Source organism: Rhipicephalus sanguineus, chromosome 4 (assembly GCF_013339695.2).
Source record: "Rhipicephalus sanguineus isolate Rsan-2018 chromosome 4, BIME_Rsan_1.4, whole genome shotgun sequence".
NCBI classification, from domain to species: domain Eukaryota; kingdom Metazoa; phylum Arthropoda; class Arachnida; order Ixodida; family Ixodidae; genus Rhipicephalus; species Rhipicephalus sanguineus.
This window is the reverse complement of record NC_051179.1, coordinates 66,264,620-66,277,164: the sequence shown is the minus strand read 5'-3', so window position 1 is coordinate 66,277,164 and position 12,545 is coordinate 66,264,620. Positions and strand designations below refer to the sequence as shown.

Sequence of the window (12,545 nt, the reverse complement as noted above, 5' to 3'; positions counted from 1 at the left end):
TATAATGAGCTTGCTAACACACCGCGTATATCAGAGCAGTGGGGTCGCGCAAAATAAGAAATTGTTGTCATTGCTGCGAATTTCTGTGAACATTACTATGATTTCGTAATGTAGATGCGCTGAGCGAAATGCACAAACGAGAAAAGTAACAAGAGGACAGGACTAGTGGTGCGTTTCTCGTTTGTGCATGTCGCTCAGCGCATTTTCATTACAATGCCGTACCAACTAGCCCAAATTGAAGCTTTGATAAACGTTACTGTGACAATTACTGTAACTTTCTGCCTTTAAGCACTCAAACAAAAACGAATTCTTGCACACGTAGTGCTATCAAGGCTTCTGCGCCGGCCATGCTGGTCACGCTGTTGCTGTTCTGCATACCGCGGGATCCCAGGCACCCGTGGAAGAGCGGGCCCATCATAACGTGGCGCGAGGCGAGCGACCGGGCCCAGTGGGGTGTCATGATCCTCATCGGAGGAGGCATGGCTGCCGGTGAAGCCTGCATGGTTCGTATCCGCGATGCGCAGCTGTAAAGGAGCGCCAATGAAAGCCGCGTAGCGGCGGCCGTTGGAACCGCTGGTGGGTTGCGTAGCAGACGCGAATTCATTCGCGCGTGCGATTTGCCGCTTGTGCGCGTCCCAGATAATTACTTTTGCGGCGATAGTGTGCGCAAAGAAGCCGCACTTTATAATAGTGGACACGTGTCCGATGTCAAAGCTGTGTGGGACGACAACGTACGTCACCATACGCGCCAAGTGTTTGCCACAGACAAGCGTCAACGAGCTTCCCTACGAAGTGGAGCTCATCATAAGTACACCGCCTTCGTTATAACGTTGCGATCAATAATGCCTGCATGCGTTGACGAGTGAACCAACGTTTTTTCTCGACACAGTAGCTTCGTTTACGTGCCATGTGTTTATATAGTAGATTTTGAGGGAGCGCTGTCGCACCGGCGTAGAGATTTCACAGGTGCGGCCACGCGAAGGGTCAGCGTTGGTAAAACTTTGAAACCAGCACGATAAACTTGTGAAAAAATAAACGATACACTTGTCATCATCAGTGCAGAAGCGCACAGCGAACATACTGCACCGATGATCGCATTCCAGTGCCATCAATAGGTAGAATGCAGCCGATTTCGTTCAGCACACGTGTGATTCCGTGGCGCTTTTGTAAAGGAGCCGTCACCTTCCCCACATTCTCTGGCATTGCGCTTCGCGCCATTCGTTTTTCAAGAGAGCCTAGGCATCGCGTCTTATCACTAATAACAACCTTATGTGCATTGTAGCGTCTACACTGCAGGCGAGGCGACCAAGTGTAAACGTAGTAGCGTTCGCTGAATACGTAGCGGCATAAATGAAGAAATGAAAACACGGTAATCGTTCTAACACTGCCGTGAACAAAGCGCGATTGCTTACTTTCTACGTCGTACGGCCGCAATCCACCGCCGCCGTCGCTCTCGCTAATGAAATAGCACCGGAAACCTGTAGAAGTGCGTTCCTGCGATTTTTTGTGTGTGTTTGAGCAGCTGAAAACGCGGCAGTTATTTTTCGACATCGCTGAGGCCCGACAGAGTCGTTAAATCACGACGAAAACACATCCATCCGTGCACCCGCGTAGACGCTCGCGGGAACACTGCTCGCCGGGACCCGTCAGCGCTTCCGAGCCGTGGTGGCAGATGGCGTCGTCGGCGCTTTGCGCATCGTCTATAAGCAAAGGGCGCACGCGTCCGGAATACGTGAGAGCACGGTGTGCTGACTTCCAAACGGGTTCGGGTTTCGCGTAAAAAATACAACTATCGGAGTAAAGTGAATGCGCAGCAAGACCGAATCAGCAAATCTTCTTCTTTACTTTATCGTTATCTATCCATTTACAGTCACCGCCGCAGGTATTGGTTGAAAAGATGAATGGAGATTTGAGGAAGTAAGTATTGACTGAACACTGTTGTAGGATGGTGCAAAAGGAAACGAATAACACAAGCGTTGGGATCGCTGGATTCACGGACCGCTGCAGTGCTCACTGTTAGACTTCATACAAGAAGCAAAATTTTATGTCTATTCATTACCATGCGTAGTATGCCTAATGTTAGGAATGTTTAGTCAATCTTAGACCCTTTTCTTTTTTTGCATTTTTTCGTGTTGGCAAGACTTACGTTGTAGCTACTGCGCAGTTGGTTTGTGTCCGTCTTCCTTTCCCGATTTCTTCCAATAAACCTCTTGGTTGCGAGTAGGCGCTTTTTCTATCTGCCTTACGTCGCCTCTATTGTTGGGGCTCCTTGAATTTGCAACCGTGCCAGCTGTCGACTTTGCAACTCCGACGAGATTCTGCACTCAGTTTCCTCAAGTTACAAGCGATGACAGTTAAAAGCTTGGAGTGGAAAAATCATTGTGGACGAACGACACTTTGCTTACCTTTAAGAATGACAAAAACTCATGTGCTTAATTAGAAAATTATTCTTCTGGTTTACATCGATATTAATAGATTTGCAGTTTAGATGACGCGGTTAAAAAGAAGCCACAAAGAAATCTTGTTTCACTTCCGTGCCAGAAACGAAATAGCCCTGCTAATGATCCGCATGCAATTGGCTCCAACAGCGGCGTACTCCGGTACGAATCGTGCGTAGTTCCCGTCCACCTTTAGTTCTAAGCAAAGCACGCTTCTTCGGAGTCGCCTGCGTACAGCTCACCCCTGGTAGAGTACGGACACGGTCGCTTACTTTTAGGTGGGAAGCACCTCAGGGTATCGGATTGTCGGCGTGTCATGCCGTCGTCACGGTCTATCATAAACGGGTATGCGCCACAAAATTGTGTAATTCCCACTATTCGCTACCGGTCCACTAAACGTGAAGAAGGCCACAGTTAGCCCAACAAATAGCCGACGACGTATCAGGATTTAATTGCATTAATCCACAGAGATTGGTTAAATTCCGTCTCGAAATTGGTTTCAAATGCCAAGTTTCATCCTGTAAAGCATACTTCGTAGCATGTTGCGGTGTGTAATACGAAGACAACTTACGGCAAAATCCCTCCTAATATGCAATGAGACACAGAAGCAGAAGGAGTACCTTAAGGTAAGTTGCATTCCGACGCACTTTTCCGGCGACGTCAGTGGAGCTGGAACATCCTTCCCTACATGCCAGGTTTCAGGCTTGACACCACTAGTGCCTCATCAAAGAAATCTCTCTGAAAACAATGTGGCGAATTACCTCGGTCAGGCTTTGTTTGTTTGTAGCCTATAGATATTGGCACATACCCACTCAGGAGGATTGGCCAAGAAGACGTATTGTGGCCTATTAATGATAATTTTATTAATGTTTGCCTCCCTGTCATTGAAGTAGAAAAAAAAAAACTCCCTTCCTCTTGTTCTTCTTCTTCTGTATCTCTTTGCCCTTTAGCAGCGATCTTGCTGTGGGAAACACCGGCACACGCCGGCACACACTGCAGGTTTGGCCCCTCCCAAAGTTTCACGTTAGTGGAACTGAAACACCCTTGCCTACATGCTTCGCCCCTCCCCAGTTGATTTTTCTAAGTACTTCTTTCGTTGTCGTGGGGTGACTTGGATAAAGGATGCCTATCGCTGCAGGTGTAGTTCCAATGACTAACGCCTTCGTTATTGCTTAAGTTATGTTCTGAATTTCTTTCTGTGCAACCCACGTGTCCTTTTTACTGACGTCACATAAGTGACGAAAAAAAAAAAACATGCGCGAATTGGTGGTGGACGCCGGCATAAAAGACTTTCTTTTTAATACATATTGCCGTCCTGTTCGTTCTTCTGTCACCAGTGATGTTGGCAGCAGTGTATAACACTCTGCATTGCATGGGAGGCGCTAAGATTAAGACTTGACGATTGTGGAGCTCTTCGACCAAGAGAACTCGATCTTCGAGTTTAATATCACGGCCGATGCCAGAGGGTCCCAGGCTGATCTGCGAGATGTTGTAACCCTAGCTTATACCGTAATGAATACCACGATGGTGAGGCGTCTCAAACCAGCGCCACTATCGCAATGTGACAGAAATCGGCGAGCGCGGTACCGTCTCGTCCCACGGAAAGGTGTGCGATTCAGGGAGCGTGTTGAGGCAACGACCCCTATGACACAAGTAAAATGGCCGCTATAGTTTTAGTTGGGAATTGCTGGAAAAGGATGAAGCTTGCTTTCGACATTAGGGCGCTCCTATGCCAGCAACTTTTTTTTTTTTGCTTTTGTTACATCGGTGTCTGGTAGGTCAGTATATATGCAACCTTCATTACGTTCAGTCTGAGGGCGCAATAACGTAAAGCACAAGAAATTATTATTTTTAGCATTACTTAGTCGAATGCCTTTTCCTGTTCTATGAAAGCTGTATAAAGTAGATCGTTGTACTCTACATATTGTTCAGTTACCTGACTCGTTTTGAGCCCATTTAAATGCAGTCTTCGCGGCAAGGAATTGAAGCCGTCCTCGTACTTAGCCCTGCAAAGAGGAAGCCACATTCCAGCATCGCGCATCGAAGATAACAAAACATAAAAAAATAATGAAGTATCTATAATTGCAGTATTAAAAGTTACACGGTCCTTTATGCAGATACTTAAAATGATTGGAAGGCGCGAGCCATGTTGCTCGTTTTTATCGAGTGGCCGCGCTACGGAGTTCATTGGTAAATGTGGCCGGGCCTCGGCTTGCTACCTTAAACGGGCACGTGTACATGCCCGTACCTGAACACTTCCCCAATCAAACCTCGCGAACGAACAGCTAGTCTTGGCCCGCCTTTCCTTCCTGTTCATTCGGCGTTTGACGCACGGGAGTGGTGAGTTCGGCATCAAGGGACTAGTCATAAACGTGCCCATTTGACGTGCAGGACATCATGCAGTGTCTTCACGCTGGTCACGACATAGCCGTCGACGTACACATCGAACGATGCTTGCTCTCTAAGCACGCCTGCAGCTTTGCTAGCCATCCACCTGCACAGAGTGGCACTTGGTTTTATTCGACGTACGTGCTCCTGCATCTGTATGGCACGGGAGAGTCGCACTGAGATATTAATTATAAAGCAGCACCACCGAGTCAGGCTCAAGTTGAAAAAGCGCACACGCTACCTACTCTGTCCTGTGTCGGTAATCTCAAAATTAGCATTGAAGACCTCCAACCAGCCCCATACGTCAGCCTTTCTCGCAGTGAGACGTCTCGGGCATAATGTACATTCTTCGACAAGTTTTCAGGACACAGTATGCGGGTACGCGATTACTTTTTGCACCGCAGACGGGCTTGCGTTCGATTGTAAGAAGTTCAACGTTCAGAAGAAGATAAGGGAAGCTGTCCCTTGTCATGCACTGCTTGCGATTGCTAAAATTATTTTAGAAGCCCCGCCACACCTACGCTAATGTCAACGCACGCTGTGACCTGTAAACATTTCGTAGGAGGCCATGCCTGTTTCGATTCAGCTTGTTTTATTGGGTCGCAGTTATAGTTTCGGTTATATACACGCCCGAACGCCGCATGCGTGTACATTTTCCCCTGTCTTCCGTGTGCAGCAATCCGGCCTCTCGTCTCTCCTCGTCGAGCGTCTCAAGGGTCTCGAGGTGCTCCCCGAAGTACTCACTGTACTCCTGCTCTGCTTTGCGGCCTCCATGTTGACAGAGGTGACGAGCAACGCCGCTGTCAGCTCCATCCTCCTTCCTGTCGTATGCAGAACGGTAAGGAGCAGCGAAAGAACATTGGTGCCCTCTCGGCAAGTTTGATAGGATGGATGGAAAGTCCTTTATTGGAAAAGAGGGAGGCGCATGGCCTCTGTGGGAATAAGCGGGACTTTCAAACTATACTAATATTTCACAGTTTCATAGGGTTTGCACTTATTCAAGTCCCAATCACATGTACTGAGGCGGTGTGTGGTCAGTACTGTGGTCTGTCGGACCCCCTAAACCACTCCGATCAGGCCGCTCTGACTTCCATATTGCGCGAATACTAACTGCGTGTCCGGGTCCGTAAGCAGCGCTTCCCGATAATTTGTGTACTGCAAAGCCTGTATGGCCATTCGCCCTTTTTCAAATGCGGAACATTGCCACAGTAAGTGGTGAAGGTCTGCGCGGCAGCGCAGCCCGCAGTGATTGCACGTCACTGTCGCAATGTCCGGTTGTCGCCATTTAGCTAAGGAATACGGCGTGTATGCGGAATTTGCGTAGATCTTATTGATGAATACTTCTTGAGAGCGCGAAAGCGGACACTTGCTGGAAAAGAGGACTGGTGGGGTAACCTGCGTAATGCGTTTTTTACTAGCATGACGCAGGGACGTACGCACGTAGTGCATTGTGGCTACCGAGGGAGCCATTTGACTTAAGAGCTCATACGGGTAGTGGTCGCCGGATGCAAGCCTTTACACGTCACATACCCAGTAGCACAGCGTCCTGCATCGAAGTGGTTGTACATACATTGAGCAGCGGTTAGAATTTCTGTTGCGTCTTCGTTATGCAACTCGAGTGTTGATGCCGGCCGCGGCGGTCGCATTTCGATGGCGGCGAAATGCTAGAGAGTGCACGTTAAGGAACACCAGATGGTCAAAATTTCCGGAGCCTTCAACTACGGCGTGCCTCATAATTGTATCATGGTTTTGACCCGTAAAACGCCAGATATTATTATTATTATTATTATTATTATTATTATTATTATTATTATTATTATTATTATTATTATTATTATTATTATTATTATTATTATTATTATTATTATTATTGTTAGGTACTAACTATGGGTGAAATAGAGAGAGCACCACCTGTCTTACCTGTTGCGCTGGGGTACAAAAGCAGGCGAGTTACCTGTAAAGTGCTTTCAAAGCGAATGCCCCAAGAGTCTCGTTGCGCGGTGACCTTGAGCGACTCCCGAAAGGCGAATGAAGTGGTACAAAGACCCATCGGACCTCCGAGCGAGAGGCGTCTCGAGAGAGAACGGCTTGCCGTGAAGTCACCATGTGACGTCATAGCGACGTCAGGTAGTCAAAAGTAATGGTGCCATTATGACGTACCACATGATGTCACATGATGACGTCATCACTTGGTCAAACGTTGGCTGACCCCGGAGGCAGTAAAACACCACGTGAGGGGCAGAAAACTTCAGGTTAGAGGTGGGGTTTGGGGATGCGGGGGGGGGGGGGTACAATGCAAGCGACTGAGCATGTCAAGGTAATTTAATGCGTCTCGCTCACGCTGCGGCTCGTTATGCCTTGCAGGAAGTCTAGTCCTCGACTGTATAAATTAATGCATTGCCAAGTGTTTATCAGGCTTTCGCGTTCAAGTGTTACGCAAAGTGTCACATGACGCCGAACGTTTTTGGGGAGTAGCACACATGTAACTACTACCGCTGTGAATGTTGGAAATAAGACAGAACGAAGCACGGCGCGCGGAAAGCGAGCTGTTACCAAAGGCGAGGGCTCGCTCAGTCGTATTAATGCGGACGAAAAAGCAACTGGCCACCGCTGGGCACCTGACCTTCAAGTTTCCCTTCGTATCATAAGTACTAAACTTACACTTATAAATACAAATAACGACGCTTACGCTTTCATTGGTTTCATTTTCTGTTTGGCTTCATGCGGTTGTGTCTCACAATATGAAACGGGCACGTCAATACATTCTCCTTCTTTCGTTCAGTGACAGGATGTGACAAGATGTAATAAGATAAACTTCTCACTCACCTATGCAGCAGTTGCGCAGATAACTGCCACCGGCGGGTATGCATCCACTTCGCAATAGACTTTCGGTTCTTGCAGGCAATCGCGAGAGGGGTGCACCCGCTGTACTTTGCCATTCCGGTGACCATCGGCTGCTCCTTCTCCTTCATGCTGCCAGCAGCCACTCCGCCCAACGCCATTGTCTACGATCTCGGCAATCTTCGCATTCCCGACATGGTGAGCTGTCTCACGATTGCTGATACAACATTAGTGCTAAACAACAACTGGGTCATCCATCATTTATTAGTATTACGTCTTCTAATTGAAGTTTGTAACCAGGTTTTATAGCCCTAATTGTCGCACGTTTAATCTATTTCGAGGATCAATCATTTTCTAAAATCGTATGATATACATTTTCCATTCGTGACTGATGTGTGTCTTTATCAAAGGATGGCAAATGATACATTTGCAATGCTCAGGGGAAGACGGAGGCTTGAATTGAGTAGAGATGGTGGAAGAGGGAATGTAGCTCGCGCCAGCATTTCGACGAAAGGTATTGCTTTCGTCAGGCAAGTGTTCCTGTCGACAAGTCCTGCTGCTGAAATGTTGTCGCCAGCGACATTACCTCTTCAACGATTTCTCATGAAATGATAAATTTGCCATTTGTGATTCGTTACGTCTTTACTGACACATTTGCGAATTGTCATGCATTTGTGACAGCTGGTTTTGTTCTCGATTTTTTAATGTGTGTTTCTTCACTGCCCGCTAACCTTCGCTAATATGCCCAGCCCGCGATTGGCAGAAAATTGTCTTTCGAAAAGTTTCATGAAATCTTTTTTTTTTTTATAAATACGGTACTCAAGCCCGTATGCGCATAAATAACGGGGGAAAGCTTTTTTGCATGCAAGAGTGTTTACATATTTCCAATATAACTAGCCACAGAAGTACGTCACCAAAGACTCACTTTCGTGTTTGACGAAGCATGCTCTTCATACACATTCCTTACAAAAGTGCCATCTAAAAAATTACAAAGGCGAATACAAAGCAATACCGTGACCTATATGGGGTGACGCTGGTTTGAGTCAGTGACGTAGGAGCAGCAGCGGACGACACCAGTTCAACCTCATCACCTGTAGCTGTTAGCCGTCCGCATCATTAGGACGAACGTGATATATGATTTTCTTGTGGCAGATATATTACCTATAAAAAGCGTACGTACAGACGACGACACGGTCTAAACGCATTTAAGGCTTCCACAAGCAAAGAAACGACGCCTGCGTTGCTGCGCCTCGCTTGCTCTGGTTTTGTTCCTCGATCACCTAGCAATCAAACGGACCATCTACAGGCTCTGCCCGCGTGGAAAACTTATTAGGTTATTTTAAAAGTTGCTATCATTCTAAGTACAGAGGTATTACAGCGGGGAGGCCGTTGCTTTCCTGGGCATAATTTGCAGAGACAGGCGCTGTCAGATGTCATCATCGGTGTGGTGCACGGGGCGCAAACAAGAAAGAAGAAAAAAAAAACATGGCTGATCCACCTTTCATAGGAATCGGTATAACACAAAAGCGAAACGCGTTTTCACAGGGGTAGTTCAGCGTTTATTGTGCACTGTTTCGCCACAATGGCGAAGGAATGAATGCTATAGCAACAAGTTGTATTGCCACGCGAAAAACGGCAAGCAGCTCAGCGTGCTCTAAAGCAGAAAGGATGCACGAAAACAGCATACACAGGACGAGCGCGAACTAACAACTGTCACAATAGCTACTTCTGTGTGTGTGAGCAGCGCGCTCCTTTCGGAAACGCGGCCGCTGTAGCGAGCCAAGTGACCTTCGTGCTATCTGTAACGTCAACGGAAACTTGCGGTGAAAGCACAACACATACAAACCGCCGTCATCAAGAGAGACACCTCCTGTATAGGCGCGCTTGCATCACAACGTGCCGTACTACGACCTTTAAAGCGTGCCCTCCACGCCCTTCGCTCCATCTCGCTAGTGATAACAAAAACAAGCTGAAGCCACCAAGCTCTGAGTAGCGCCAACGGTAAATGCTGTGTATGAATAGCTCGCCGCTCGTAATCTCAAGAACGTACGTTCGGTGGCCGAGTGGTTTCGCGCCGGCGCGAGGGGTCATAGGTTCGACTCCTAGCAACGGAACTTTTTCTTCTATTTTCTTCTTTGCCATCTGTTAGTGCATATTTTACAAAGTGATATCCGTGACCGAAATACGTCAGTGCAGCCGTGGTCGACCCCGGCGCAAAACACTTACGCGTTAAATGTCACGTTCCCTTTGTTTATCTGATCACTGCGACATGAACTGTTCGCGTAAGAACGTCACCACAATGCTTGCCTTGCTCTGCTTGAAAATATACGTTAAAAAAATACTATGTGTTGAAATACATTGTTGATTGGTTGAATCTTGTTTTGTTTTTCTTGATATCCGTTCTAATCACAGGCGAAGCCGGGTCTCATGATGAACATGCTGTGCTCCCTCGTTGAGACAGCCATGATTCACGCTCTCGGAGTCTACGTCTTCGGACTGCAGTCCTTTCCGGACTGGGCCAAAGAGAAAGAGCTGACGACGGCAAACTCTTTACTGAACGTCAGCGACAGTCACTTAGTGACGTCGGTTTCGACTGCGCAGAGCTACGGCGACGTACTATCCACCCTAGCAAAACGCGTATAGAGAGAGAGAGAGATAATAAAACGAGAGAAAGGCAGGGAGTTTAACTAGAATTGTAGCATCCGGTTTGCTACCCTACACTAAGGGGAGGGGGAAAGGGAAAGAAAGATGGAAAGGAAAGCGGAGAGAAGAGCAGGCGCGCGATAAAACGCGTATAAACATAATATCTTATCTGATGAATACATTGTGGAGTGATACAGCCCAGATGTGCACGCGATCAGGCCATTAACTCTAGCCACCAGATGGAGTCGTTTCAGCCGGTGTAGAAGTATCGCGCGAAAGAAGGAAAACACCTGTGCGCATTCAATGCACAAGTGATCCTCAGTGTTCTTGCTTGCTTGTGGAACAAAGCAACACAATTTGTCAAAAGCGTGTTTTGCTAAGTTTCTTCACTTGAAATATGTCATATGCTGGCAGCAATCGATCGTTATACGTTCACTTTCACCGTTAGCCGGTAATCGCTCTTATAGATGACATGCATCGTGCGTACACCTAGGAAATTGTTCGACATGGGTCCCGAAGCTGAGCTGTTATTATTTACACGCCTTCAAAGACGTAAGTGTAGGCAAACCTCCAAATATTGCTGAGTTTACATCAAAAAGTAGCATTCCGCAACCCACTGAGCTAATGATGATGGACATTTGTCGAAGAAGCATAAAAATAATCTCGAAAAAACGTCTTGATTGCGCTTTATCGGTGCATAGATTAATTATCCATCTCTCAAATTTGCACTTGTTGATAGCAGCAGCATGAAATACTGCTTGAGATGTGCTACGGTTAAAATAAGACAATTCGATGATACAGCATCTCAGTATACGTATGTGTCATATACAAGCGTTTAGAGTGTTATGTATTATGCTATGTGTTCTGTGAGCTGGACTACACTTTGTAGTTTCCACCGCCCCGGTTCCTATGGTACGCACCGATTCACGAACTCTTGCTGGTGTCTGATGGACAGATCGCTTCCTCACGACGTGCCAGGATAATTGCAGTGCGACCCTTATTCACCCAAGTAAATCACGCGAATCGCAGGCTATCTGTGCATACCGGGACGGGACTTATCTCACAACTGCTCACTGGTTGGCTTTAAGCGCAACACCATACGTCATGACAATTACTGGACGCGTAATGAGCTACGAAAAGACCTACTGCTTCCTGAGAGTAATAACAGGTCACGAAATGCCCTGGAACCATCATATCTATTATATCAAGAGGACAATCACAACGACCTCCCACCTGCTGAGATTTCCTGCGGCAAAATAGTGGGGCAGATCTGTGTAAGCAATGCTTCAATTTTACACCGTACTATTCCCCAGATTCATGTATTAGAGCTTGCCGGCGCCGGTTCAGACGCAAACTTTGAGAATATGTCTTGATCTTGCGAGGTGCGCATCTTCAGCAGCGCTTGGTCGCCCGATCACAGCATAGATTCGCGTCGCACTCTAAGAATGAACATCAGAAATTTGCACGGATTCCATCACACCACATTGTGTTTCTTCTTGCTTCAAGGCCACATTCAACATGCAGTAGTACTATTGCTTCATTAAACATAGCGCAAAAAACACGGACACAGAAAAGGAGCACACTACAGTGCGATAGTTATCAACTCAGATTTATGGAAGAACACATACGCATATATACTCATAAAAATAAGCACGTGATCCCAAACAACAAGAAAAGAGGAGATTTACTGATTGGCGATAGGGAGATCTAACTCGATATTATGCAACAGTATTGACGGCCTCGCGACACATGCTCCTCCAAATTTGACGATAGAAAACGCCTCTTCCATCTCTCGCTCCGTATTTTCTTTTAATCTTGCGAGCGCAGTTGCTTCTGTCAGGTCGGGCGCGCAGCTGCGCTCCATGCAATCCAGCGAAAGATTTGAACACGGCGGTCCACTCAAAGAGGCCCTGTGGTAAAATAATCTATTATTTAAACAACCCCCTGTGGTGAAATAATCTATTATTTAAACAACGCTCTGTCTGCCCGACATTTGACCACAGGACCTCTTTGAGCGGACCGCCGTGTTCAAATCTTTCGCTGCATTGCAGGGAGTGCGGCTGCGCGCCTGACCGGACAGAAGCAACTGTGCTCGCAAGATTAAAAAAAAATACGGAGCGAAAGATGGAAGAGGTGTTTTTGATTAGCAAATTTGGTGAAGCATGCCTCGCGAGGCCGTCAATACTGTTGCATAATATCGAGTTAGATTTCCTCATTGCCAATCACTAAATCTCC

General features: G+C 47.0%; 1 protein-coding gene across 1 annotated transcript in view; it reads left to right on the top strand.

Annotated features, from left to right (window-relative positions):
* Positions 1 to 10,310, top strand: part of LOC119391273 (solute carrier family 13 member 5) — a 30,241-nt gene extending 19,931 nt beyond the window's left edge. Inside the window, exons 11-14 of the mRNA XM_037658951.2 lie at positions 323 to 503; positions 5,503 to 5,664; positions 7,728 to 7,865; positions 10,080 to 10,310. Of these exons, the coding sequence (XP_037514879.1) occupies positions 323 to 503; positions 5,503 to 5,664; positions 7,728 to 7,865; positions 10,080 to 10,310 (712 nt within the window). The remainder of the gene's footprint in view (positions 1 to 322; positions 504 to 5,502; positions 5,665 to 7,727; positions 7,866 to 10,079) is intronic.
* Positions 10,311 to 12,545: the final 2,235 nt, after the last annotated feature.